General features: G+C 45.9%; 2 protein-coding genes across 7 annotated transcripts; both read right to left on the bottom strand.

The window, feature by feature from the left end:
• Positions 1-135: 135 nt before the first annotated feature.
• TDRD6 (tudor domain containing 6) lies at positions 136-11,203 on the bottom strand. Of its 2 annotated transcripts, XM_027672710.1 has the most exons (5): positions 4,496-11,202; positions 3,941-4,059; positions 2,836-2,925; positions 2,352-2,409; positions 136-813 (listed from the first exon to the last, which is right to left on the bottom strand). In XM_027672710.1, the coding sequence occupies exons 1-5, from the start codon at positions 11,130-11,132 to the stop codon at positions 752-754; spliced, it is 6,966 nt and encodes a 2,321-aa protein (XP_027528511.1). In that variant the 5' UTR covers positions 11,133-11,202; the 3' UTR covers positions 136-751. The 2 variants fall into 2 exon arrangements, with proteins under 2 accessions (XP_027528511.1, XP_027528512.1); XM_027672711.1 differs by lacking the exon at positions 2,352-2,409 and having other exon boundaries at positions 661-813; positions 4,496-11,203.
• Positions 11,204-13,508: 2,305 nt separating this feature from the next.
• Positions 13,509-23,899, bottom strand: SLC25A27 (solute carrier family 25 member 27). 5 transcript variants are annotated; one of them, XR_003532417.1, is made up of 9 exons: positions 23,678-23,899; positions 21,992-22,183; positions 21,144-21,228; positions 20,403-20,525; positions 19,548-19,660; positions 17,266-17,350; positions 16,233-16,344; positions 15,850-15,952; positions 13,509-14,707 (listed from the first exon to the last, which is right to left on the bottom strand). XR_003532417.1 is itself a non-coding variant. In XM_027672682.1 (9 exons), exons 1-9 carry the CDS (start codon positions 23,778-23,780, stop codon positions 14,636-14,638), a joined length of 969 nt encoding a protein of 322 aa, XP_027528483.1. In that variant the 5' UTR covers positions 23,781-23,899; the 3' UTR covers positions 13,509-14,635. The 5 variants fall into 5 exon arrangements, 4 of the variants coding, with proteins under 4 accessions (XP_027528483.1, XP_027528484.1, XP_027528487.1 ...); XM_027672682.1 differs by having other exon boundaries at positions 16,233-16,325; XM_027672683.1 differs by lacking the exon at positions 16,233-16,344.
• Positions 23,900-24,904: the final 1,005 nt, after the last annotated feature.

Here is a 24,904-nt window from a genome sequence, read left to right as displayed (position 1 = left end):
CATAGCTCACAGTGCTCTAGAGAGCTGGTTAAGGTCAAAACAGAACTAGGGACTGCAGAACAGCACCCACACAGCATTTGTGCTTATGCATAGGGAACAGACACAAGTCAGTAAAAAACCACATAAACAAACCAGTATATGTCAGCCAAAGCTTTATTCTAGCTTCTTCCATTGCTTTAGAACAGCACCAAATGCAAGATTTCAACCCAAAACAACTGTATTCCCCAATGGAGGAAAAAACCTTCCTCCCCCCACCACACCCCTGCAAAAATACCCTCAATTTTTTTTTTGAGGAAAAAAACCCATGTAACAATGTAACTTTTGCTTTCCAAAAGCAAACATCAGCAAGCAGTGCTGTACAACAAATAGCATACACAGAAACTCATAAGAAGCCTTTTTTGAACAACCACCCACCTTAATACAAGAACTCGATACAAGTCAGTGCACCCACACACAATAAGAAATGCCAGTCAAGAGGCAAACTTATTTCAGTAAAGAAAGTACAGTTATGAGAAACAAGCTAACAATAACAGTCTACCAACAACAGCTGTAGGAAAAAAAGCTGACAATAAGTCTACCGTCAACACTTCTCTGACAAGGAAGTGCAGTAGTGACAGGCATTTGGTCAGTGAGGGAGAAAAAAAATACTCAATGCTTGGCTTGTATTCTTGTTCCCATTAACACATTTTCATGGGAATGTCTGGCACACAGGCACTTAATCAGTTTCATGTGGTGAACATGTCACTTGGTTTCAGCAATGCTGGAGGACATGAGTATCTTCAACTAAATCACAACTGTGGCCGGTTTGCTTTTCTACAGGGAATAAACACAGATTAGACCCAACAAAATGTGTCTATAAATGTATATAAATGAATTATCATCTAAAGTCACAGCTCTACAGGGCTTCAGACTAAATATTATCAACATATTGGACCACATTAGAAGGCTACATTTACAAAAAGATGAAAGAGCAGACCTGCCCAAAAGAGGAAGCAGCAGTGCTCCCAGATTCCAGTTATGAGTTCAAGACACCCCATCCCTCATTGGGCTTGGCATACACCACTGCAGGAGTTTTTGCATCCTGTGGATCAGGTACCTTCTACTCAAACTGCCTTTCCAGGCAGTGGCACACATGTGCAGCAAGATCCAGCTCTGTGACATGTGGTTGCACCACCTTAGCTCACATCTCCTGTGCTGCCGCTGAGAGGGTGAACACACTAATTCCATGCCAAGTGTTCAAGAACAGACAATGGGCAAATTTGGACAATAATATTTAGCAACCAAATAAGGGAAAACAACTAAAATGAAGTGGTAAAAACTATAAAAGTATTACCCAAGCCACAAAATCAAGAATAATTCTGCATCTGGGTGATGCAATTGGGGGAGAATTTGTATATTCACCATTTTAACATTTTAATCAAGTTCTTTTAACTGCTTTTTTTTTGCTTAACAGGCAACTTGATCTCTATTGCAGGCTTCATTATTTGCTACCCATAAACCAGTCAGCCTTCAGTACAGTTGTACTGAAATATAATTACCAATTCAATCCCTGAAAGCACAAATGCTATCTCTACTTAAACTCACTTCAGTCTTCATCAGGCAACCACAGAAACAAGTTGCCCAGACAGGTTTTGGAGTCTCCATCCTTGGATAGATTCCAGACCTGTCAGTAAGGTTCTTAGCAACCTCATCTAGTTGACCCTGCTTTCAGCAGCTCCAAAGGCCCCTTTCAACCAGAACTGCTCTACAATTCCATAGATTATAACCAGAAAGAATCTGTAGTATTTATTTGGTACACTGATTAGGTATTCACCAGTAACACATCAAAATTTTTAAGAAACAATAAAGATGTACATGCACTATTCACAAACAACTAAGATAGTATTATTATGGGTTTAGATTTATAGACCAAAGATCTATTATGGGATTGGGGCACTCAAATCCCAAACTAAATGCTTGGTAGAGTCTGCCTAGCAGTCACTGACTCTGCCTCAGAAACATGAGCAAAAACAGCAGCTAATGGCAGACACTCAAAACCCTACCAAAAATTATAGCTTGGGTGAACCATCCAAGAACAAGCTTTTCCAAGAGGCTCAATCCATCAGGTGAATAAATAATTATTAAATTGATTTCCAATCCAGACAGAGTAGCAGCTCTCATTGCATGCAGTCACCCCTAAACTGACAGTACATAAGCTAATGCTACTAAGAAAATCCCAACAACAGTATCAACTACATAAATTCAAATTAGTGTTTTAACTGTGTTTTCTACAATAAAACATTTTCTAGAAAATTAGAAAACATCTCAACACCAAGTACACAACCCATTTGGGAGGTTAAAGGTAGACTTACCATGAAGTAAGGACTCCTCTGGTAAGGACTGGAAGTTTTCTGTTGCAGGAGTTAATGCCTATACAAAAAGGGATCTTTTTAGGAAGCTGGCACTGTTGCTAAGACATTCACTGAGTTGCTTCCTTTAATACTAGACTAACTTTTTACATCAGCACTACTGGACTCCTATTTACCACTGTTTTTCCCCTCTTACAACTCACTATATTAGGTTTTCTGCCTGGTTTTAGCTTTGATTCAAAAATAGCATGTGAAGAACAAACTGGAAATTCATTCTGTTATCACCACAGCATGGCTGATGACCTGAGCTTTAGGTTCTAGACACGAGTTTTTCATGGTAGGTACTTCATGAAGAACAGTGGTGAAAACCTTACTATTCTTTCCTAATTACTTCATAATAGAAGTATTTTTCATGATTTACCAGTTAGTTAGCCCCCTTTCTGAAAACCAGTACTGTCCTACCCAGTCCACTGCCACACTGCCATACCTCAGATGATCTGCAAGCCGAGTCAGGAATACCATTCCAGACATTCTCAGGATCCACAATCTCTTCATTGCCACTGGAGAGATTCAAGACCTGCAGAGAGGGAGCCAAAGTGTATCTAGCACAGCAGCAACACACTCAGCAAATAAGACACTGCAGTAGGAAAACACAACTGAGGACTCCCTGCCTTTAGAAGGTTTTGAGAAGTCTGGATCTTGCAAGGAAGAGCAAGTTAAACTCTAAAAAAACTGAATATAACTACTGAATCTGTTCAAGGCTCTTCTGGACTTCTAAGCTAAGTATAGTGAGAAACAAAGGCTGTAAAATACCTACTAGATCAGAACCAGAAGAAATAATAATACATAATGGATACTGAACCTCATCTGAATACAGCTGAGGTTAGTTTTAGATACCCAGCAAGAGCTGGCTTCCACAATCTCAAGCATTCAATCTTCCAAAAAGTTGCTTTTCTGTAAAGATCTTTTGGATTTGCAACCTTAATTATAACTTAAAGGTCATTTTATCCAAGTATAACATCTGTGATGTGTGTACATAGACACACACTCCCTCCGAACTGAAGGAAGGCTTCCGATTCATCCCATAGCTTAAAGAGCAGTGGAACAAGGCAGCTCCCTAAATTATCCTCTACTGTTGAACTCCCACCAGCCACTAATGTAGTACAGATTTCACTGAAGCAGGAATAGTCTTGGATTCATTATTACATACAGTATAGTTCAAGTTTCTTCCCAAAGTTCTACTGTTGTAGCACTAATTCCTCAAAACACCAGTAAAATAGTACCAGGTTTCATGAGCATTTAATGGTAAAACAGCTCCACAGCAGAACATTAACTCGGAGGCCAGATAGAACCACGCGTATGAGTGTGCCTCTCAATCCAGAGCCATCTCCTTCAATATTCCCAGTCAATACAAGGGAATAAGATGTGAAGGGAATATCAAGTGAATATCCAACTCTATTTGAGACACTTCTGTTTCTGTGTAGCCTATTACAGACTGAAGATCTAAAATATTCAATATCAAAATATTTAGAGGAAGACTACAGAAGGACCAGACCTTAAGAAGGCAGAAAGAATATTCAAACCATACTTACCCTAGTACCTTTTTCAGATATCTCCAAAATGCGAGCCTCACACCATTGGAGGGAGGTCCACACCACACATTTGGAACCAACAGCAAAGCCCTTCAGATTACAAGGATATTCAGGGTGTGCTACAAGAAATTATGACATATCAATGAAGGAGGAAGAAAAAAAAAACACATAAAAGCCCAAAAAAATCACCCCTCAAAAAACCTAAGATGCCTCACAACACTGCTCCCCTGCCCCCCTCCAAACTACTTACTTGATGTTTGAAAGCTAAAATTTGTCATCCTGAACAGTCTTGCAAATGTATTTCATGTTCTGAAATAGATTTCCAATCAAAATCATTAATCTCCCCAGGTAAGATTAGTTGCTCTTACACTGTCACATTAAACATGAGATACTACACTTAGTCTGCTGTCCTTAACCCATCAAAGCATACTGACATTAATGCTAATATGTTAACTTATTAGGAAATAAAAATTAGGTTTCTACAAGAAAGCTATTCTCGTGTCTGAGTGAGCACAACATTTTGATTATTTAACTTCTCAAAATCAGGTAATTTACCTGCACTGCAGTCAGCCAAGTTCTCATTTTGCTTTTCTTCTTCTTCGTCCCCAGACTTACAGCCTGACGACTGCACACGCGTATTTCCACACTCTTTAAATGAGTCAGTCAAGTCTTGTTTCATCCACTCTTCCACACAGTCATCTTGCTGCTTCTGCCTCCCCTTACGTTTCTTAACTTTGTAGTCACATGATTTTACAGGGAAAACAGGCCTCTGATCCACTGAGTCTTTCGTGAGAAATGAAAGTTGACTTCCACTATTTGCAGAACTCTGCAGTACAGCATGTTCCAGCTCTAACAAGTCCTCCTCCCTGTCTTCCCGAGAAGGCTGAACATCAGGCAGCACCAGTTCCAGAAAGTGCCCAAACTTGGCACCTACCACTGACTGCTTGTCATGGGTCTTCAGGTCCAGTTGTTTCTCAGGTCTACCACCAGATGATGACAGCCTTAGGGGAGGAGCATCTGCTTCCATCCAATCACCTAGTAGATCTTCTGCCTGATGAATTCCAGACAAATTCCCTTTCAGTTTCTTTGGGTTCCCTCCCAGAGAAGGCTGAACATCAGGCGGAATCAGCTCTTCTGACTTCTTTCCATCACTAACTGAAGGCACCAGGTTTTCTTTCTCATTAAGTAATGTTAAAATTTCAAGAAAGTTCAGAGCTGCCAACTCTCCTGTCTCCTCACTACAAACTGGCAGCTCCAGCAATTCCTGTTCCAACACTGCCTCTCTTGCTTCACCGCCTGATGCTGTCTGCACTTCAAGTGACTTTGTTTCCAGGGCTTCCTTTGTTTCTTCACTGAAGGAGGACTTGGCTGAAAGTGCCTCTAGATCCAGCAGGAACTCTTTTAGATCATCATACGAATAGTGCATTTCTAATGGATCCAGTTCTACCAACGTCCCTGTTCCATCGCTGGAAGATGGCTGTGCCTTGAGCACTGGCAATTGCTGCAGCTCTTCTGGTTTGTTTCCTGGAAAGAGGCTGGCTGCTGAAGCACTGCCTGTCAGTTCTGCTTGTAGCTCCACATCCTCTCCAAACAGTACTTCAGACAGTTCTTGTTCTGAAGCAGTCACTTCACTCCCTGAAATATGAGGGCTGCAGCATCTCATTGGTTCCAGTAACACACTGTTATCACTATCACCTTCAGACAGAGGTACCTCTTTATCAAAACTGTTCTGATGCTCTGCGGTTTCATACCCATCATCAGCGTTCCCACTGGCAGCTCCCACTGACACATTTGCTTCTGCAGTTTCTAAGCACTCAGAAGTTACACCCAGGAAAGGTTCAGAACAAAGTAAAGCACTTCCTTTCTGAGTTAATCCACAAACAGCAGTAGTTTCTCTTTCAAGACAAAGACCTATATCACTGTTTGAACTTCTATTTTCCTTTAAGAGGTTGTCAAGACTTGAGAAAGCACTGTCACCAGTTCCTTTACTAGCCTTCCAAAAAGGCTTCATCTCTTCATTAATACTATTGCCAGAAGCTTCCAGCTTGACAACACAGAGAGGAACTTCAGAATCTTTATCTTTGTGAGTTTCTACTACTTCAGCTTCTAATACAAGGTCTGCAGTCATACTATAAAACTTCTGATTTGCTTCACTAAGCCATGAGCCTTCTGAAGGACTGAAACCTGACAGACAGCAAGCAAATGCCTGACCAGGTACTCTGAGCAGTTCACATGGAATCTGTCGGACCATCTCCATGCCAACAGCTTCCTGGCTTCCGTAATCCACATGTCGAACAACTACACTGTCACCTTTTACACTGATGATCTGAGCTCTGTAGAACCATCCATCTTGACTGTATTTTGCTAGACAAGTATGACCACTTTTAATACAAGATATTCTGCCATCGTTCAAAGAGCTCAGTCCAAGCTTTTCAGCTTCCTCTATTTTTTTGTCAATGTAGCTCAAGTGTTCAGTATCAGCACTATGACACCAGAAGTATTCTGGGCCATTTACCACCGTGATGTAAATTTTTAAAGTCTGACCTGCCTCTGGAAACTTCCAGATAAATGATTTACAATCACAGGAAATCTCACTTGGTGCCTGAGGTGGCAAAGGCTCACATGAAGTTATCATGTCACTGTTCTCTCTTTTATCAATTACTTCAGTTGAACAAGATCTCTCTGTACTTGCAAGATCATTAGGTAAATCCATTGTTATTATACCTTGATGGTCACTGAGAACAACTTCCCATTTATCCTCAACCTTTTCTACAAATTCACATGACAGGAGGATTTCACTTGTTCTCTTGGTGAAGTAAAGCACTGCTTTCTCTGCCCAGTCTGTATTTTTTTCGCATTTAAGTCCACCTAGGAAGCAGTGAATGCTTATTGCTGGAATAGATGACAAGTCCTCAGGGAGCCTGCGTGCTTGATGAACACTAATTACTGAAGTATCACCATAATCAATATAGTGTACTCTTATCAAATTGTCAGAAGTCTTCTCTTTTACTGCAGCTCTATACCACAGGTTGTCTTCTGAATAAACAGCACTGATTAAATCTCCTGCTTGGAGAAGTTGTCCACAAGGATTCTTCACTAGTGTCCCATTGTTTAAACTTTCCAAAATGCTGTTAAGCTGAATCTCGTCACTCCCTAGTTGAACATAAAAATCCAGTGGATCATTGACATAAGACACATACACTAACGTTTTAAGAGCTGGCACTATCTTCTGTTGTGGTAGATCAGACACATTTTTAAGCATTACACACCTGCCTTCAGCACCAGATTTAATATCTGACAGTGCATCCATCTGGACAGAGAGCAGAGACTCCTCCCCTGCTTTATTTAACAAAATAGCATCCTTTTTACTGCTAAGCATTTCATCAGATTCTAGTAATCCAGCTGCCAGATCTCCCTTGCTAGAGGGCTGGAAAAGGTTTACATCTTCTTTGAAGTGCCTTTTGCTCCCTTGTCCTCCTTGAGCTTCAGATCTGCATTTTTTGCTTTCAAGAGGTCTCCCTCCATTTAAAGGGGACACTGCAGTCTCATTCACATCTGCATTTCTAGAGCACCGAGTCTCACTTTCTACATGACTACACAGTCTTGTGTTGTTTAGGCTTAGCTCCTTCAGTTTTGTATTAATTTGAGTATTACTATCAAACAATTCAACCAGCAGTGTATTATCAGAGTCCTTTGCTACTACTATTGCTTTTAATTGCTTTTCTAGGACAGCTTCCTTAAACCATGTTGCAGCTTCTTTGGAAACAGAAGATACATCAGATATGGAACACTTTACGGCCTGCATTGGCACAAGCAGGATATCAGAAGCATCACTGGGTAAAGGAAGCAGATCATCTTTCTCTATGGTCTCTGTGTTCCCAAAATCCACAAAGAAGACTTTTGCCTTAGGTTGTGTTTCCATAATTACTCCCCTGTACCACTGACTGTCAGCATACCTTGCTAGGCACAAGCTCCCAGACGTTCTCAAGGTTCCTGTGCTGGTCATTGTTTCACTCTGGCGACTGATGTTATCAGCCAGCTGTGCTAAGGTATCTGCACATCTTTCAAGCTGGCAATAAAACGTCCATGGATCCTCAACGTGTGTGATATAAACTTCTTCCTCGCTCCCAATTTTGATACCATGATTAGAATAATAGTAAGAATGAAGCTGAACCAAGGATGCCAGATGCTTTTGAGGAAATAAAGGCCTGGCTACACCTTTCTGAGTCAGAAACTGGCAAGCACTCTGAAAAGGTGTGATTAAATCTACGATGTTAAACAGGTCCCTATTTATTGAAGCCAAGGCAAATATTGTACACTTCAGTTCAAGTTCAGATGACGAATTAACAACAAACTGCTGAAAAGTATTAATTGCTTCTTCTTCCCAAGCAAAAGGATTCTGACCATTGGGTTGGATTAAGTTGTAAAGGCTGCACCTGAAAGCCTGAGCCTCCAACCTAAGGAAGCGCTCATCAATTGCACGGAGGTTTGACAGGTACACCTGCTCTCTGTTGCCGTAGTCAACATAGACAACTTCTACTTTTTCTGCACAAAGTGCTTCACTAACAATTAAAGCCCTGTACCATTTCTTATCCTCTGAGTACTGGGCTAAACATACAAGATTTGGCCAAACATGTGGCTGGGATGAATTCTTACAGTGCTCCTGAATTTCATCCATTAGTAACTCAAGGTCACGGCTATTTCTACTCAACTGACACCAGAAAACACTAGGATTTTCAACATATGACAAAATAACACTAACAGTACTTCCCACTTCTAAGTGGCCTCCACAAGAATAACCTGGCTTAATTTCCACATAATTCTGTCTCAAAGGCACGTGCAGGTTTCCCTTGCCCTTATATTCCTGAGCAGGAAGAGATTCACTACTTTTAGAACTGTGAATGGCTGCAACAGGGCTCTCTCTGACCATCACAGTGATGTCAGGATCAACTGCTCTATCATTTCTCTTTAGAGCAGACTCTTCTCTGAGCCTCTTCCCTGCATTTATTTGTTTTTCCTCTGCACTACTTGGTAGGGAAGAGGCCTGCGTCACAGCCTTTTCATCTGAATTCTGGAGAGTCTTGGGTATTTCACACCTCTGGTATTCAGCATAACCTCCCTGGGCCATGAGTTTACTTACTCTTTTCTCTCCTAACTGGGTCTGGTCAAAAATTTCAACCATGTATTTGTCACCCTTCAAACTCAAAAACCAAACCTTCAGTCCCTTGTTCAGCACAATCTCCCTGAATGCAGACACAGAGGCTTCACTCCAAGCCCCTCTCAGAGGGGAGACACCAGCCAAACAACACTTCAGAGCTAGAGCAGGGACTTCCCTGAACCGAGGGAGCAGGTCCTTCACCGCACACCGATCCACAGTTTCCGTACTGCCCCTGTCCACCAGGTGTACTTCCACCCCACTGTCCAGCACCCTGGTGACCACCGCTCGATAAAAGCCACCCTCATTCCCACTGGCACAACAAAGGGATCCAGGGTGTGGGTCCCACCCAGCACCATCCAGCTTTGTGGCATGGGAGTAGAAATTCCACATGCACTGCCTCAGCTGCCTGAAAAGCTGGTGGTGCTCATTGAGCTGCAGCCAGAACTCAGATGGATCTCGGAGGTGGGAGACCTGTGCACTGTAGAACACATAGGTCTTCAGCTGTACACCAGCTACATCAGCAGAGCCCAAATCTCTGTGTGTTAAGACAGGAGGTGCTTCTGATGGCAATTCCAATTCTCCAGCTGAGGGTTCTTCTAATTCCAGCTGCTCACGAGCCTCAGTTTGGCTAACCTGCTTACAACTGCTGACCAGGCAGCAAGCCTGAGACCCAAAAAGATGGTTCAAGTTGATGCCGCTTTCCCCATACAGGGTCACGTAATAGAGATGCTCAAAGGAGTTAAAGGCTTTGATGCGAGCACTCACTCCTCTGCCTTGCACCAGCGCTTTCAGCACCTCGATCTGTGACGAGGACCAGCCACAGCCCCCATCCGAAACACCCTGAAGAGCACACACGTAAGTCACCACAGGCATGCAAAAACACTCAGCAGGCAAATGGCGCAGGTTAGCTCTGGTCACAGTCTCCTTCTTGCCATAGTCCACAAAGATCACGAGAGCTGCCTGCTGGTCCTGCTCCCCTGCAATAAGCTCCAGCAGAAGGGCACGGTACCACTGGCCATCCCTGCCACGGGCAGCACAAGGCGAGCCCACCTTGGGCAATAAATCCTGCTCCCACCGGTCGTAAACATGGCACATGGTATCAGAAAGGCAACGGATCTCCTGGGACAGGCATTGCAACTGGCAGTAGATGTGATGTGGGTCAGAGACATGGGTCACTAGGACAGGCTCTGTCACACCCAGCTGAAGCTGTGGGTAGAAGTAATCCAAGGCAGGTGACAGGGGCCGATACGACAGCAGCACGTGGAGAAGCTGAGGCACTGCAAAAGCTCCAAGGGAACATGCTGAGGGCTGATGCTGCCAGAGCTGCTTCTTTAGGTGGCCAAAAGGCAGGCAGCGCCTGAGCACCTGGTAGAACCAGACAGGAGAGACTCGCCTGGCCAAGCCCAGCTGCCGCATCTGGGCCACGAGCTGGGGCAGCTCGAGCACGATGAACTGCGGGGACATCACCTCCTGCACCACACCAGACACCTCCTTGCCGTGCAGGAAGCTGAGGAACTCCATCGCCTCCACCGTCCACTTGGAGACCGGAGAGTCGCCGCAGCCCGTGCCCTCAGGGTCCTGGGAGGGCATGACATTGGCCACGACGCAGCCCAGCACCTCCGGCGGCAGCTGGAACAGCTCCGGGCAGCCCCGCGCCAGATAATAGGCGGACGTGGCCACCACGTACCCCTCGTCCAGCAGGAACACGCGGTACCCCTGGGCGCTGCAACTCACCACGCAGCAGCGGTACCAGAGCCCCAGCACCTCTACGAGCCCCAGCTCACCGGGGCACAGCCCCACCCCCCCGGCCGCCTGCCCGCCGGGCTCGGGGCAGGCCGCCAGGCGCGGCCCCGCCGCCGCCTGTATCTCGCGGTGGAGGCGGGCGTAGTCGGCCTTGCGCTCGCCCAGCAGCCCCCAGAGCCTCAGAATGGGCACGTCGGGGCGCAGCCCCACGGCGCGGACGCGCAGGGTGACGGCGTCGCCGCGGCCGAGCGGCCCCAGCCCGGCGCCCATCGCGGGGCCGCGTGAGCCCATCGCGCCCTCGCCGCCCGCACGAGGCAAACAGCCCCCCCCTCCCTCCCGCGTCCCGGCCTTATATGGGCCACGCGCCGCCCACGTGACCCGCGGCCAACCGTTTAGCGGCTGCCCCAGTGGTCGAGCCCATTTCGATCCTCGCGGGGGGAGCGGGGGGGGAGAAGGGGTGGAGGGCGCTAATAGACTGGGACCGCTCCTGCTCAACCGCGACTGCCCGGAGGCGCCACAAAGAGGAGGGTTATAACGGGGTTATCGCCCTGGCGCCCCGGGGCACAGCGCAGAGCCCGCAGGAGGTGCCCTCGGGCGGCGTGGAGCGCTCCACGTCGGCCGGGTGGCAGCGGGGCGGGAGGGGCGGGGTGAGGGGACAGGGAGCCAAGGCTGCTCAGCTCCCATTGGCCAGAGAGGCGCCGGGGGCGGGACAAGCGGCAGGGCTTGGCGGCTATTGGCCAGTGCGGGCAGCGGTGTGAGGGTGGGGTGCGGCGCGCGGGGGGCAGGTGCAATGTGAGGGAGGGCGGCGGTGTGAGTCCCCGGGGTGTTAGTAATGTTTCACACTGAAAAAGAAAGATTTGTTAAGGATTAAAGCAGTTTTTCACTACCACACTTTCACAAGACTTTTTTTGTGTGCATGTGTGGTGTCCCCTGAAGGGATCCGTACTGAGACCAGTGTAACTGATGTCAGGGGAGAGTTAGGTTGGATATTAGAGAAATGTTCTTCACCCAGAGGGTGGTTGGGCACTGAACAGACTCCCCAAGGCAGTGGTCACAGCACCAAAAAAGGTGTTTGGATGATAACTCTCAGGCATGTGGTGTGACTCTTGGGAATGGTCCTGTGCAGGGCCAGGAGTTGGACTCCATGATCCTTGTGGGTCCCTTCCAAGTCAACATATTCTGTACTTCTGTGAATATCTTCCTTAATTATATAGACAAAGGGATCAAGCACACCCTCAGCAAATTTGCAGATGACACTGAACTGAGTGGTGCTGTTAACACTCCTGAGGGATGGGATGACATCCAGAGGGACCTATATAAACTCAGGAGGTGGGTCCACAGGAATCCCATAAGATTTAACAAGACCAAATTTAAGGTGCTGCACCAGGGTCAGGGCAACACCTACCAATCCAGTACCAATCCAGGTGGGAGATGAACAGATGAAGAGCAGCCCTGTCGAGAAGGACTTGGGGGTGCTGGAGGATGAAAAGCTGGACATGACCCAGCCGTGTGCACTGGCAGCCCAGAAAACCAGTTGTGTCCAGGGCTGCATCCAAAGCACGTCAAGGGAGGTGATCCTGCTCCACTGCTCTGCTCTGGTGAGACCCCACCTGTAGTGCTGCCTTCAGCTCTGGTGTCCCCAGAACAGGAAGGACCCTGACCTGTTGGGGAGGCCACCAAGTTGATTTGAGGAACGGAGCACCTCTCCTATGAGGAGAGGCTGAGAGAATTGGGCTTGTTCAGACTAGAAAAAAAAAGGCTTCAGGGTAACCTAGTTGTAGCCTACCAGTACCTGAAGGGAACCTACAAGAAAGATGGAGAGGGACTATTTACAAGAACATGTAGTGACAGGACAAGAGGGAATGGATTCAGAATAAAAGAGGGTAGGTTTATTAGATATTAGGAGGAAGTTCTTTGCTGTGAGGGTGATGAGATACTGAAACAGGTTGCCCAGAGAAGCTGTGGGTGCCCAGTCTCCCTGGAGGTGTTCAAGGCCAGGTTGGATGGGGCTTTGAGCAACCTGTTCTAGTGGAGGATGTCCCTTCCCATGGCAGGGGATTGAAACAAGATGAGCTTTGAGGTCCCTTCCAACCCAAACCATTTTGTAATTCCATGATTCTATGATAAAAATACTTATTCTAACTCAATCAATAGGTACATCTGCATATCCATCAGCAGGGTTATCAGGGTAATGGGATGGCGGGCAGGACCCCTCAGGATGTAACTGAAGCAGCAGCTTTGCTGGTTTGTCATTGCTGGTGATGGTGTGCAAGACAAAAAGAACTTGGATTAGTTTCTCAGGGTGTCAACTAGAAAAATATCAGTATTTCTGAAGAAAACTTTCTGACTAATGCACGGGAAGATCCACCTGAGTATGAGGAGGAACTTCTTTACTGTGCAGTGACCAAGCACTGGAACAGATTGACCAGAGAGGGTGTGGAGTCTCCCTCACTGGAGATATTCCAGAACCATCTGGACACAATCCTGTGCCATGTGCTCTGGCTAATCCTCCTTGAGCAGGGATATTGGACCAGATAACCCACTGTGGTCCCTTCCAACCTGACCCATTCTGTGATTCTGTGACTCCCTAATAATGGTGAGACTAATTTTTTCCAACACCCCCAAATGCATAAAGCCACAACAGAGCTACAATAAAATCAAAAAGTGTAAGTGCAAGCCAAAAGACACCCAAACTTTATTTAATGAGAAATTGGCACATTGAAGTCACTGGTTGCAAAGACTAGAAGAAATCATGAGTATTTACTCAGAAAGCCAGGTCTTGTACAGTCATTCCATTATTAGATATTACTAAATCAAAGCCAGCTTTGTTCTATCTACTAATGGTGGCTTTTAATACTGCATTTTTGCCTCTGCATTGCCAAAGATGAACCCAGTGACAAACAGCACTAATCTCCTTCCCTATAAAATCTGGAAGGCTTTAGGTTTCAAAATAAACAAATCACTCCTCTTCAAACATTTTGTGTTTTAAAGAGAATGTTATATTTCCACCAAGATTTAAAGTGGGCAGAGTGCATATTTCCATGGAAAAGTGGTACCTTAATAACCCAGTCTGCCACATCAGCACTGGGACTGTCATGGGACAAGTAGTTCAGCTTGGAGTATCATGAGTTCTTCAAGAGGGGCAGAGTGAACTAGGCTTTTGATTTCTTGGGAACAGGACTGCATTTCAATCATGGATCTACTCATGGTGGAGTACAGAGGTCAGGCAGTCTCTGGGAAGTAAAAGGAACACAAACCCTTCCACTTCTTGTGCAAAGCAAATTTGGAATCCGATAAACTGCTTTTATCTTTTTCAATACCTAGCACTGCAGGCTTGGTTTGCTGAGGCATCACACTAGCAAGAGGTAGTTCTTTATATGTGTGCAAATACAATTAATAACAAAAATGCCCAAATAATTTTATAGATGCTTAGCCACAGAAGATGTTCAGTGCTATGTTTTCAACCTGCTCTTGTCCTTAACAATAGGAACCATCTCTATTGTCAAACAAGCAGATATTCTATTTGCTTGGTAGACTTTTTCTTTTACCCTATTTACTGTTTCAGTAAGCTGATGCTGGCTGCTAGTTGAAGTATTATTGTGATGATTTTAGTCTGTGCAGACAATATAAATTTCATATAGCAGTCTGACAATCAAATACTGTCCTTAAGTCATGACTGTTTCTAACCAGTAAGGACTGGATTTGGAGAAGCAATGTATACATGGGATCCTACTGCCACGTGAAATGAGAATTCAGCTTTTTGATTCTTCTCTGTTTTGTCAATATTGAGGATTTTAAAAAGAACTAACTCCGCAGATCCTTCTGATTTGTTCATATGTAAGCCAGAATACCAGCGACCAAGGAGCCTGTGAAAGCAAACACAGAAGTTAGAGGCTTAGAACAAAGTAATCCAATAAGTAAACCCATTAGATTAACTTGTCTCCTCTTAAAAATTATATTCTTAAATTCAATCTCATATTGCACTGGTTCCCAGAGAGGTTGTGAACTTCCCATCCCTGGACGTATTCAAGGCCAGGTTGGATGGGGGCCTGAGCAGCCTGGTCTAGTGGAAGGTGTCCCTGCCCATGGCAGGGGGTTGGAACTAGATTATCTTTAAGGTCCCTTCCAACCCAAACCATTGTATGATTCTATGATTTTGTCTTTCATACAAAAATCGTAGCATTACATATGGTTAGGCCTACCAAATCCTTCACAGGACACCTAAATCTCCTTTTTCAGCTTGCCAACTCTTGAATGTTTGACCTGAAATGTTTCATACTTGTGGGATACTTTGGGCTTAATGCTTTTTAAATTTTATAAAGGGTTTACCTGTTCTAAAACCTTAATCAGAAAATGACAAAATTTGCTTTGCATAAAATGTATATCCTGCACCCATTTAGTTAAGATGCTCTTGTTTTGTTTTTTTTTTATTTTTTTTTTTAGTTCTTATGGACTTAAAAAAGGTAGTCACATGTAAATTTGCTCTTGGGAATTGCCCTTTGCTCAAACTACCAGCAGAGTTCTAGTTCCCAGGCTCCAGTTACTGCTGCCTGGCTTAATTGTAGAGCTGAAGCTTTAACAGCCCAGCAGTGTGCAGGAGAAAGGTTGCCAGCCTGAATACAAGAGGGGTGAAAATGAGACCCAGGATGGAAAAGAAAGTAATTCTGGGATCAAGAGAGAAGGAGGAATGAAAGTATGAGGCATGCAAAGGTTGTCCAGGGCTGGGAGTAAGAAGGGAGAGATGGAGAGTTTGGGGAAGGGAGAAAGGAGGGAGCCTGAAATTGTAAAAAAAGAAAGGAAACTCACTAGCAATTAAGCAGGACAATGTTTTCCAAATTAAAGAGGTATAAAATGCAACATTAGAGAGGTGACCCTACATGCAGCTGTGTAATGCACTACATTCAGCTATGCTAACTGCAATTAAAGAAACTGAGAGACTCAGTGTTGAGGAAGAAACCCCTCACATTTTAATGCTAGTTGTTCTTGTAAAGAGTTAAAAGGCACATACCATTCGCATCCAGGTTGGTATAAAGCCTTTGTACAGAGACATAAACCCTTCACCCTGGACAGTTTGAATCAAGCAGTCCATGGAAGACTTATATAGCAGACCTCTAGGAATGTGCAAGGAAAACAAACAGTGTTAGGATTACAAATGTGCAATTTTAAAAAAAATCACATCTCCCTCTAATCAGAACTGAAATCCGCTGGAGTAACTGGCTATGCTTAGGTGGCCATCACAACAACACCCCATAGACATTTACTAAATCAGAAAAATCATAATCAGAAAGATGAAGAGCAAATCATAAACTTAGCATTTGGCTTCTGGTGAAATCAGTGAGACTTAGGGTTTTCATTTTGCTTCTGAAAAGTTGGTCCTTGCAGTGCCCACACCTTCCCTGCTTGTCTCTCGGCTGGTTCATTATCCGGGTTTTGACCACGTCGGCAGGAGTTCCCAGAACAGCCGCTACCAGGCCAGAACAGACACTGCCAACAGCAACAGATACTTGAAGAAGAAACCAAGATGTATCATGACAACTGTAGCACTGTGATTCCAGTTCTTATAATAGAGATATATTATAACAGTTATCATAAAATCATGCGTAATAACTTGTAAAATAAACTTGGCTTGGGAGAAGGCTTGCTAGTACTGCTCTTGCTCAGATGTCCTCCCAGCTGCCCTCACCTCTGTGTACTGTTCTGAGGCAGGAATGAAGGACCTACCATACGCAATTCATTAATTATATAATGGCCAGTCTTCGCGAACGAAGATTTTGGGAAAGGTCTTTTACCTTTCCAGCCTGCGCAATGGATTTTTTTTTTAGGTGAGACACAGCCTGCGCTGAACTGAGCCCACCCTTTAATCCTAAGGTTCATCTGCCGGGGCCAAGCAAGCTTGGACAATGGCAGTGAGGTCCTCAGGACGTAGGTTTGTTTAGAGTGACCTTCTCATAGATGGATGGCCTCACAGGGCTAACGAGCTACCATCTGCCCGGGGGACTTGGGATTCGAACCTGTGGTCGCAGCAGTGAGAGTCCTGCATGCTAACCACTAGGCCACCAGGGGTCCCTGCAATTCATTATATTGTTTCTATAAAGTAGATTTCTTCATCATTTAAGGGAGTAAAAGAGGTTGTTCTGCAGGGATTATATGACTGTGCTCCCACAGATGAGAGCAAAGGTGTTTAAATGCACCAGCAAGGCACTTGTAGTGAGGGCAGTTTTGTAGCAATAATTGCACATCCTTTCTCTTGTGTCTTTTGTAAAGTGATGCTCTCTCAGGAAAAAAAATAAAATTCTAAAGTTGCATTTCATCAGCAGTATCAAAATCAAAGAATAGGGGCTTCTGCTGACACAGAGAGGCAGATGAAGACAGCGAGACTGGAAATGCTCTACAGTGGAAAAGGGGTAATCAGGGAATACAGCACCTGGAAACACTGTGAGTCACACTGTTGTCCACAAGTGGCGTGTTCAGAAGCAAGAAGTGTTTCACTGTGTCATAAGTGGTCAGATCTGTAGAGAGGATAATGAGAAAAAACAATACTGTCAGAAGCAAATGGTGTCTGTGCTGTTCATGGCATAGGATGTTCATTTCCAGTGCAGCTCCTCCCATTGGCACAGCTGGCACTCTGCCCTCAGGTTCTGATGATGATTGTGGCACCTAAGTCCTGTCTTTAGACATGTGAGCACATGCCACTTGGATCCTCACAAGTCTATGGGACCAGATGGGATCCATCCTAGGGTGATGAGGGAGCTGGCAGAAGAGCTCACCAAGCCTCTCTCCATCATCTACCGACAGTCCTGGCTCACTGGGGAGGTCCCAGATGATTGGAAGTTGATGAATGTCATGCCCATCCACAAAAAGGGCCGGAAGGAGGACCCAGGAAACTACAGGCCCATCAGCCTGACCTCAGTGCCTGGCAAGGTTATGGAGCAGATCATCCTAAGTGCAATCACACAGCACCTATAGGATGGACAAGGAATCAGACCCAGCCAGCATGGTTTTAGGAAGGGCAGATCCTGTCTGACCAACCTGATCTCCTTTTATGATCAGGTGACCCGCCTGGTCGATGAGGGGAAGGCTGTGGATGTGGTCTACCTGGACTTCAGCAAAGCCTTTGACACTGTTTTCCACAGCATACTCCTGGGAAAGCTGGCAGCCCACAGCTTGGACAGGGGCACTCTGTGCTGGGTTAGGAACTGGCTGGAGGGCCCGGAGAGTGGTGGTGAACGGGGCTGCATCCAGTTGGCGACTGGTCACTAGTGGTGTCCTCCAGGGATCAGTGTTGGGCCTAGTTCTGTTTAATATCTTTACTGACGATTTAGATGAGGGGATTGAGTCCACGATCAGCAAATTTGTGGATGACACTAAGTTTGGGGGGGAGTGTCGATCAGCTGGCAAGCAGGAGGGCTCTGCAGAGGGACCTGGACAGACTGGAGAGTTGGGCTGATTCCAATGGAATGAGGTTCAACAAGGCCAAGCGCCGGGTCCTCCACTTTGGCCACAACAATCCCTTGCAGTGCTACAGGCTGGGCACAGAGTGGCTGGAGAGCAGCCAGGCAGAAAGGGACCTGGGAGTTTGGATTGACAGGAAGCTGAACATGAGCCAGCAGTGTGCCCGGGTGGCCAAGAAGGCCAATGGCATCTTGGCCTGTATCAGGAACAGTGTGGCCAGCAGGACCAGGGAAGTGATTCTTCCCCCGTACTCAGAGCTGGTGAGGCCACATCTGGAGTACTGTGTCCAGTTCTGGGCCCCTCAGTCCAGGAAGGATATTGAGGTGCTGGAGCAGGTCCAGGGAAGAGCAACAAGGCTGGTGAAGGGACTCGAGTCCTATGAGGAGAGGCTGAGGGAGCTGTGGTTGTTCAGCCTAGAGAAGAAGAGGCTCAGGGGAGACCTCCTCACTCTCTCCAACTACCTGAAAGGAGGTTGTAGCCAGGTGGGGGTTGGTCTCTTCTCCCAGGCAGCTATCAGTAAGACAAGAGGGCGTAGTCTTAAGCTCTGCCAGGGGAGGTTTAGGTTAGATATTAGGAAGAAATTCTTTACAAAGAGGGTAATCAGGCACTGGAATGGGCTGCCCAGGGAAGTGGTGGATTCTCTGTCCCTGGAGGTTTTTAAGATGAGACTAGATGTGACACTTAGTGCCATGGTCTGGTAACCACGGTGGTAGTGGATCAAAGGTTGGACTTGATGATCTCAGAGGTCCCTTCCAACCCCGCTGATTCTATGATTCTCCTTTCTGTTCCCATCTGTTCTGATTTACCTCAGAGATGATCGTTGAACTGTGTCTGGGTGACCCTCACCAGACCTGCTGCTGGCTCAGCTTCCAGGCTTGGCCTCAGACTTGCCTCATCACCACACACTTCCCTGAGGATCTGGATCTTGGTGAAGCCTGGCTGCCTTCACTGGCTCTGCCCTGCAAACCTTGAGTGCTGGGGGCTGGATTATAGCCTAGTGAGGTCCCTGCTTTGCTGGCTGTGGGATCCCCTCAGCTCCTGGATCACCTTTCCTTAAGCTGAGGCACAAACTGTTATTTTTAAGCAATTTGATTTCCACAGGACTGAAACACAGGTGCACAAGGTAGAGGTCACCTGCAGTGAGCTCCAGAGCTCCAAACGGGTCCCTAGTGTAGGTAATCAAGACACTAAGGCTCTTCTTTCTTAAAGCTTCTGTGTGGCCTTATGTGCTGCAGACCAAGTTGTTCCATTTACCTCCCATGTTCACCAGAGCAGCCCTCTGCACATTTGGCACCCATCCAGCCCAAAGTCCTCGTATTCCTCCTTCAGACAGGATCTTCAGAAATGCATGGTGCACGCCCCGAAACCTGAAATCAATATGCAACTAGTAGGTAGACAGACCAGACACAGAGAAATCTATGCATATTCCAGCACTTTGCTCCACCAGATCCTCACAGAGGATTTATGCAATTTACACCTGCAAGGATCTGGCCCTCTGGATCCACTTTTTGATCTATCTTTGACTTTCATGCCGCAATATTTTACCAAACATACTGGTTGCCTTGCTAAGCAATGATCTGATCTCTAACAGCGGACAACCCTTTGATCCCACACAGGGTTGCAGTAGTAAATGTACAAGACACCAAAAGATGGCAGCAGTTTGGGATGCAAAGAGCAGCGTGTCCTGGTATTTGCAGGAGGGTCTCAAGTCCTGCTGTCTGCCAGCCTTCCCTGTGCCTGTGCATCCTGCATGAGCCATTTCCCTCATCCTTTCTTCCAGCTTATCATCTTTAGAAGACATCCTTCTCTCCCTGTGGAAATATGGTGGCCTGGACATGCTGCAGCACGGAGGATGGATGAGAGTTTGTGGTTCTGGGACCAATAAATCAGAATAAGGAAGGCAAGTATAAATGGAATAAGGAGAAAATCTTATGTCCCCCACCCTCTTCACTGCCCAGAGCCATTGTGTGCTTCCCAGGCACTGCTCTCCCCCTGAAAAAGCAAAGAGCAGCTGGAGAGAGGGAGTGGCAGAAAACAGAGAGAACCACACTCTGGGCCAGAGCATGATCAGTAACAGGAAAAGAAACACCAGCTCTGAGAGGAACCAACCGTAACGGCTTTCCTTCCAGCTTCCTCTTTCCCTCCATCTGCATCTGCACCTTCACCAGATCAGTTGGGCTGGCGAAAAACTGTCCGATGGCACCTGCAGACATGCCTCCAACCACAGCTTTCCTGCCAAACAGGGGGAAATTTGTGCTCCAGAATAAACTGAAAATCTTCAAAAATCAGAGTGCTTGAGCTGCAGAGTTCAGAAGCATGACCCAGGTGGAACAAGTGTAAATGGTTGCTCCATATACTAATGACCAAAGTGAAAGTAATAATTGTGGTGACTGCAGGTTGTTAGTCAGTAATATTTCCGCCAATTTTAAGAAAGGGTTAAAACTTGCCTGGGGAAAAAAAATCAATGTTGCATTATGCTCCTCGCTTAAGGTTTAAAGGCAGGATGGGATGGTACACAAGTAAGAGATGATGCTCCATGCACTACCACTGAATGCCAGTGTGAAATTCTAAACTGATTGCTGATATATAAGACTTTTCTTTATCTCTCACTGCTGCTAATTGGGTTGTCTTCATTTTCTGGTTCTATTTATTTTAGTAAAACCAGAAATTTCAGTAGTATCCATAGTTCCCCCTTCCTGAAGCACCAGCCATGGCAAGAATTTTGTATTAGATTTTCTCAATCTCATCCTAAAACCAGATACATTTGGGACCCAAGATTTGTCTGCAGGACTCCTTCAGTGAGGACAGTCCCCAAACAAGCAATAAATATGCATAAATATGTAACATTACCAGAGAGGAAAGGTTTTATCCTCAGCCCTGCAAAGCACAGAGTCACGGAGATGTTCATAAGCGACCATCCGAACACCAGAGTACACTGTGGGAAACAAAAGCAGGAGACAGTTCTTGGGTCTGCCATTTCTGGAGGTCACACTGTGAGAGAGACATCAAGAGATTGGTTTAAGACACTCTGGATCTCACCCAGGTCAGCTGGTCACTGCCCTCACGTTTGTGAAGGCGTTACCTGGTATCAGTGCTACAGATAGAATGTTTCAGCATCAGAGAATCTCTCTGGCTGAGCCATGGGTCTGCCAGGAGGCAGCATGGCTTTGCGTTCATCCTAAGGAGATGTGACTGCATTGCTTCCCCCTCAGCTGATGCCAAACACAAATCGTCCCACAAATGCTTTTGAGGTTTGTTGCTATCACCGTATTTCCAAATAAAGCACAGAAAGCTGTTACCTGTGGCCAACCCCGTAATGCATTTCATCTAGAACTTGTATTCTTCCCTAGTGCTTGCAACCTTATCTTTTTTTCCCAGCCCGTCCCCACTTCCCTCAAATATAAGAAATTTATGGTTCTGAGGAGTACAGGTGCCTGTTTAGCTTCCTACACAAGGCCTTCCAGCAAAGATGATAGGGAAATTATATTTTATTTTCCCAGAAGCCAGAATAAGGCATGAGGAGAGAAGGAAGAGACAATATTGATCCAAAATCCCATATATATTTCAAAGTGGGATTCCAGGCTAGACTGGAGATATATCACAGGTACATCTAAAATACAAAAAGATACGTCACTTCAAAAGGCTGTTGGCCACAGAAGGCAGGACCCACACTTGTCCCATCACGAGCAGATAATCACCTATGTGGCGGTAGACGGCTGGCGTGGCTCCTTGCCAGAGCTTCCCTAATCCCTCCTCCTGCACGATTCCTGCTGCCATGCGCAGCATCCCACGGTACGGGGCTGCCTGGCCGGCCGCAGCTCCATCCCGACGGATGGCAGCCTCACCTTGGATCTGCAGCCGAGTTTTCGTGAGATCCAGGGGAAATGTCGCTGAGGAGAAAGAGCAGGGAACACATGTGAATATGAGTGTGGCTGTGGGGAGACCTCCCACGCTGGGAACATCTGGACCAGGACCCCCTGCCAGGCACCACAGGCATCAGGCGCCATACCCAATGGGTGCAGGAGATTCATGGAGGGGAGAAGATTCACATCCAGATCTGTTAAAAGTAGCTCTGGGCACGAGAAACCGGATTACATTCCCGTCAAACACCAAGTCTTTCTCTCGCATTTCATTTTGCAGATTTGTTTTGCAATATGTGTACTTTCCAAGAGACTCATGATTAAAAATCCTGTTCCTGTTAGTCCCACTGAATAAAGACCAGTCAAATCTCTCAATCGATCATGGGGCCTCTCCTATTCTGCCCAGCGTAGAGGCAGCACGTTAAGGTCAGGAACAACCCCACACTGGCCATCGTAATGCAGACACACATGGAGGCTCACCTACAAACCTATCTACAAATCTGTCCTACAAACCACCCTAAAACATGCTGCTTTTCTGATACAGAGACTAAAATCATATCTAGCCTGTTATTTCTCTCACTGAAATAACTGGTGGCCAGGGAAGTAGGTCCAACTTGATTTCAGCTTCCCAGGGCTGCTCCTGAAACAGTATGGATACATGGTTGCTGCCCCTTATTTCAGTTCCAGGCCAGGAGTTGCTCTCTGGGTGATGGACGTTCCCAGGCTGTCTCAGGTGGCGAGTGCTCAGGAGCAGGAGTTGTCTTTGATGTGATTCCTCAGCAACACACCAGGGTCCTTCCAGAGCAGGACTCAGGTGCTGGGGGAATGCATTCAACGCTCAAAGCCTCAGCAGGTTTACAGTCTATTTGTGCATTAGGTTTGGTATTCATGTTTAAAGATTAGCGAAAATTGAGAAGTTACAAATCATTTAGAGTAAGGTAACAGATTTGCCTGTAAGAGCCTGTAGAAATGACATAAAACATGCTGAAAAATATTCCAAATAAGCTACTTGATCACAAAGCAGTGCTATGCAGATGACACAGTGCTTCTATCCCACGTTTCAGCAAGTAGTTTTCCATCTCCATTTTTAAAGCCATCTCCACTGTAACCAGTCATATAAGAATCGATTTTTCTTTGATTAACTTTCATTAACTATGAAAAGCAAATTCCTAAAGGAATCAGCCCTTGCTAGTAACTCAGGCAACAGATCTCCCTGCCTCTTTAGTCTTTTCCTGGAAACCCAGCAACGGCAAAGCTTAAATCAGTCACAACTGTTCTGTGTTAATGACTGCAGTCCTTTGGCAAAGATTTCATCTGGAAAAACCCGCCCTCCAGCCACACTCAGGTGACATAAAGCACTTGCAAGGCTTAGATTACAGAAAAGTCATGGTGAGCACAGTGAAATGCACAGATTTGCTGGAGCAGAACACTGAGGAATGAGGCATCCGGGGACTGACGTTTTCCCTGCCCCCCGTAAGTAAATTTTGACCCCCTTCCCTCTCGGAAAATCAGGGTGAGTTGTACCTAGTTCTGCCACAGCCGCTGCACAGGCTGACAGAGCGAATTTGCTGGCTCGGGGCCATCTCTGTGGAAGAGGTAAGCTCTTCTCTTCTTCTGCAGGTGACATCTAGCATCTCACATGAACCGAGGCTCACCAGCCACCCAGGGTCTGTCTGGAGCGAGAGCAGACCCTAGCACAGCTCAGTTCTGGGTCGTTTAGGAGACAAGTTGCTGAAGGTCATGTTTCTCCAGCGCCAGTACCAGGAACTGCAGCAGCCCGAGTGGCTCCTGCAGAGCTGGAAGGTCCTTCTGCAGTGACACAAGAGAATCCTGCTCAACAGGCTCCTGGGAAATGTAGTCTGTCCCCGACGCTGCCCTGCGCCAGGAAACCGGTAGTGCAGGTACAGTCACACACACAATTTTGTCCATTATGATCTATATTAAAAAGTGTAATCATTAACGAGCACTCGAGATTACGAGCACATGTGGGGGGGGGGTGTTTGCTTTACGGGGTGCTGTCATTGACAGCAGCGCCTCGGGAGCCCCAAACTGCATTCCCATGTCAAACAGCTGCACAGGCATCAATAAGGGATGAAGTGATCCAGATCTGGTTCAAAAGAACTGCATTAGCAGCAGCTACGTGCCGAGCTGGGGTGATGGAGTGCTCTCAGCAATCTGCGTCTCCTGCGGATTAGGCACGAAGCAGTGCAGTTCGGGATGACGGAAGCTGATCACTGCCCAGAGCCCCATAAGTGAAAAGTTTAAAGCTTTTCCTGGCTGAATGCTGAAGCCCTGTTAATTGTGTGCCAGTCCTAATTTCTCTTAAATTAATGTAGACATATTTAGGTCCTCATCATTAAAAAAAAGGTATATGCTGTTTGAGAGAGGTGTTTCATTTATCACTAAGGCTCAGCTGAATCCCTAAGTTAATCATTAGCCATTAGTCAGTAATCCTCATGCTGAGGATTTGGGGATTTTTTTAGGTCAAAGAAAATTATTCCAGACCACCTCCCCACACACTTTTCTGACTGCCTGACATTTTGATGTGTGGTCCCCATTGCAAGGATTCAGACAAATGAAGTGAGCATTGCAGGCGAAATATTCAGCTAAAGTTTGATGACTTTCTGTCATCACTCACCAGTAATTGGTATTAAACTGCATCCTTTTTTGGGTTAAAATTCATTAGAATTCATGCAGTGATAAAGCAAACTACTGACAAAACCCTGGTTAAAAATGGGAAGAATGCAAACA

The sequence above is a fragment of the Neopelma chrysocephalum genome, unplaced genomic scaffold (assembly GCF_003984885.1).
Source record: "Neopelma chrysocephalum unplaced genomic scaffold, ASM398488v2 Primary Assembly neopelma1_97517, whole genome shotgun sequence".
NCBI classification, from domain to species: domain Eukaryota; kingdom Metazoa; phylum Chordata; class Aves; order Passeriformes; family Pipridae; genus Neopelma; species Neopelma chrysocephalum.
The sequence above is the reverse complement of the archived record's forward strand: the minus strand, read 5'-3'. Positions and strand labels throughout refer to the sequence as shown.

Bases quoted from the DNA above. Each gene is read 5' to 3' on its own strand.
- TDRD6 (XM_027672710.1), bottom strand. From the start codon at position 11,132: ATGGGCTCACGCGGCCCCGCGATGGGCGCCGGGCTGGGGCCGCTCGGC. The intron at 4,060-4,495 runs GTAAATTACCTG...AATTTCTTGTAG, and splicing joins CTTGGCTGACTGCAGTGCAG to CACACCCTGAATATCCTTGT. The intron at 814-2,351 runs GTAAGTCTACCT...TATTCCCTGTAG, and splicing joins AGAGGAGTCCTTACTTCATG to AAAAGCAAACCGGCCACAGT.
- SLC25A27 (XM_027672682.1), bottom strand. From the start codon at position 23,780: ATGTCACCTGCAGAAGAAGAGAAGAGCTTACCTCTTCCACAGAGATGG. The intron at 22,184-23,677 runs GTACAACTCACC...CTTTCTCCTCAG, and splicing joins AGCGGCTGTGGCAGAACTAG to CGACATTTCCCCTGGATCTC. The intron at 17,351-19,547 runs GTAAATGGAACA...TCCTCTCTACAG, and splicing joins TGCTCTGGTGAACATGGGAG to ATCTGACCACTTATGACACA.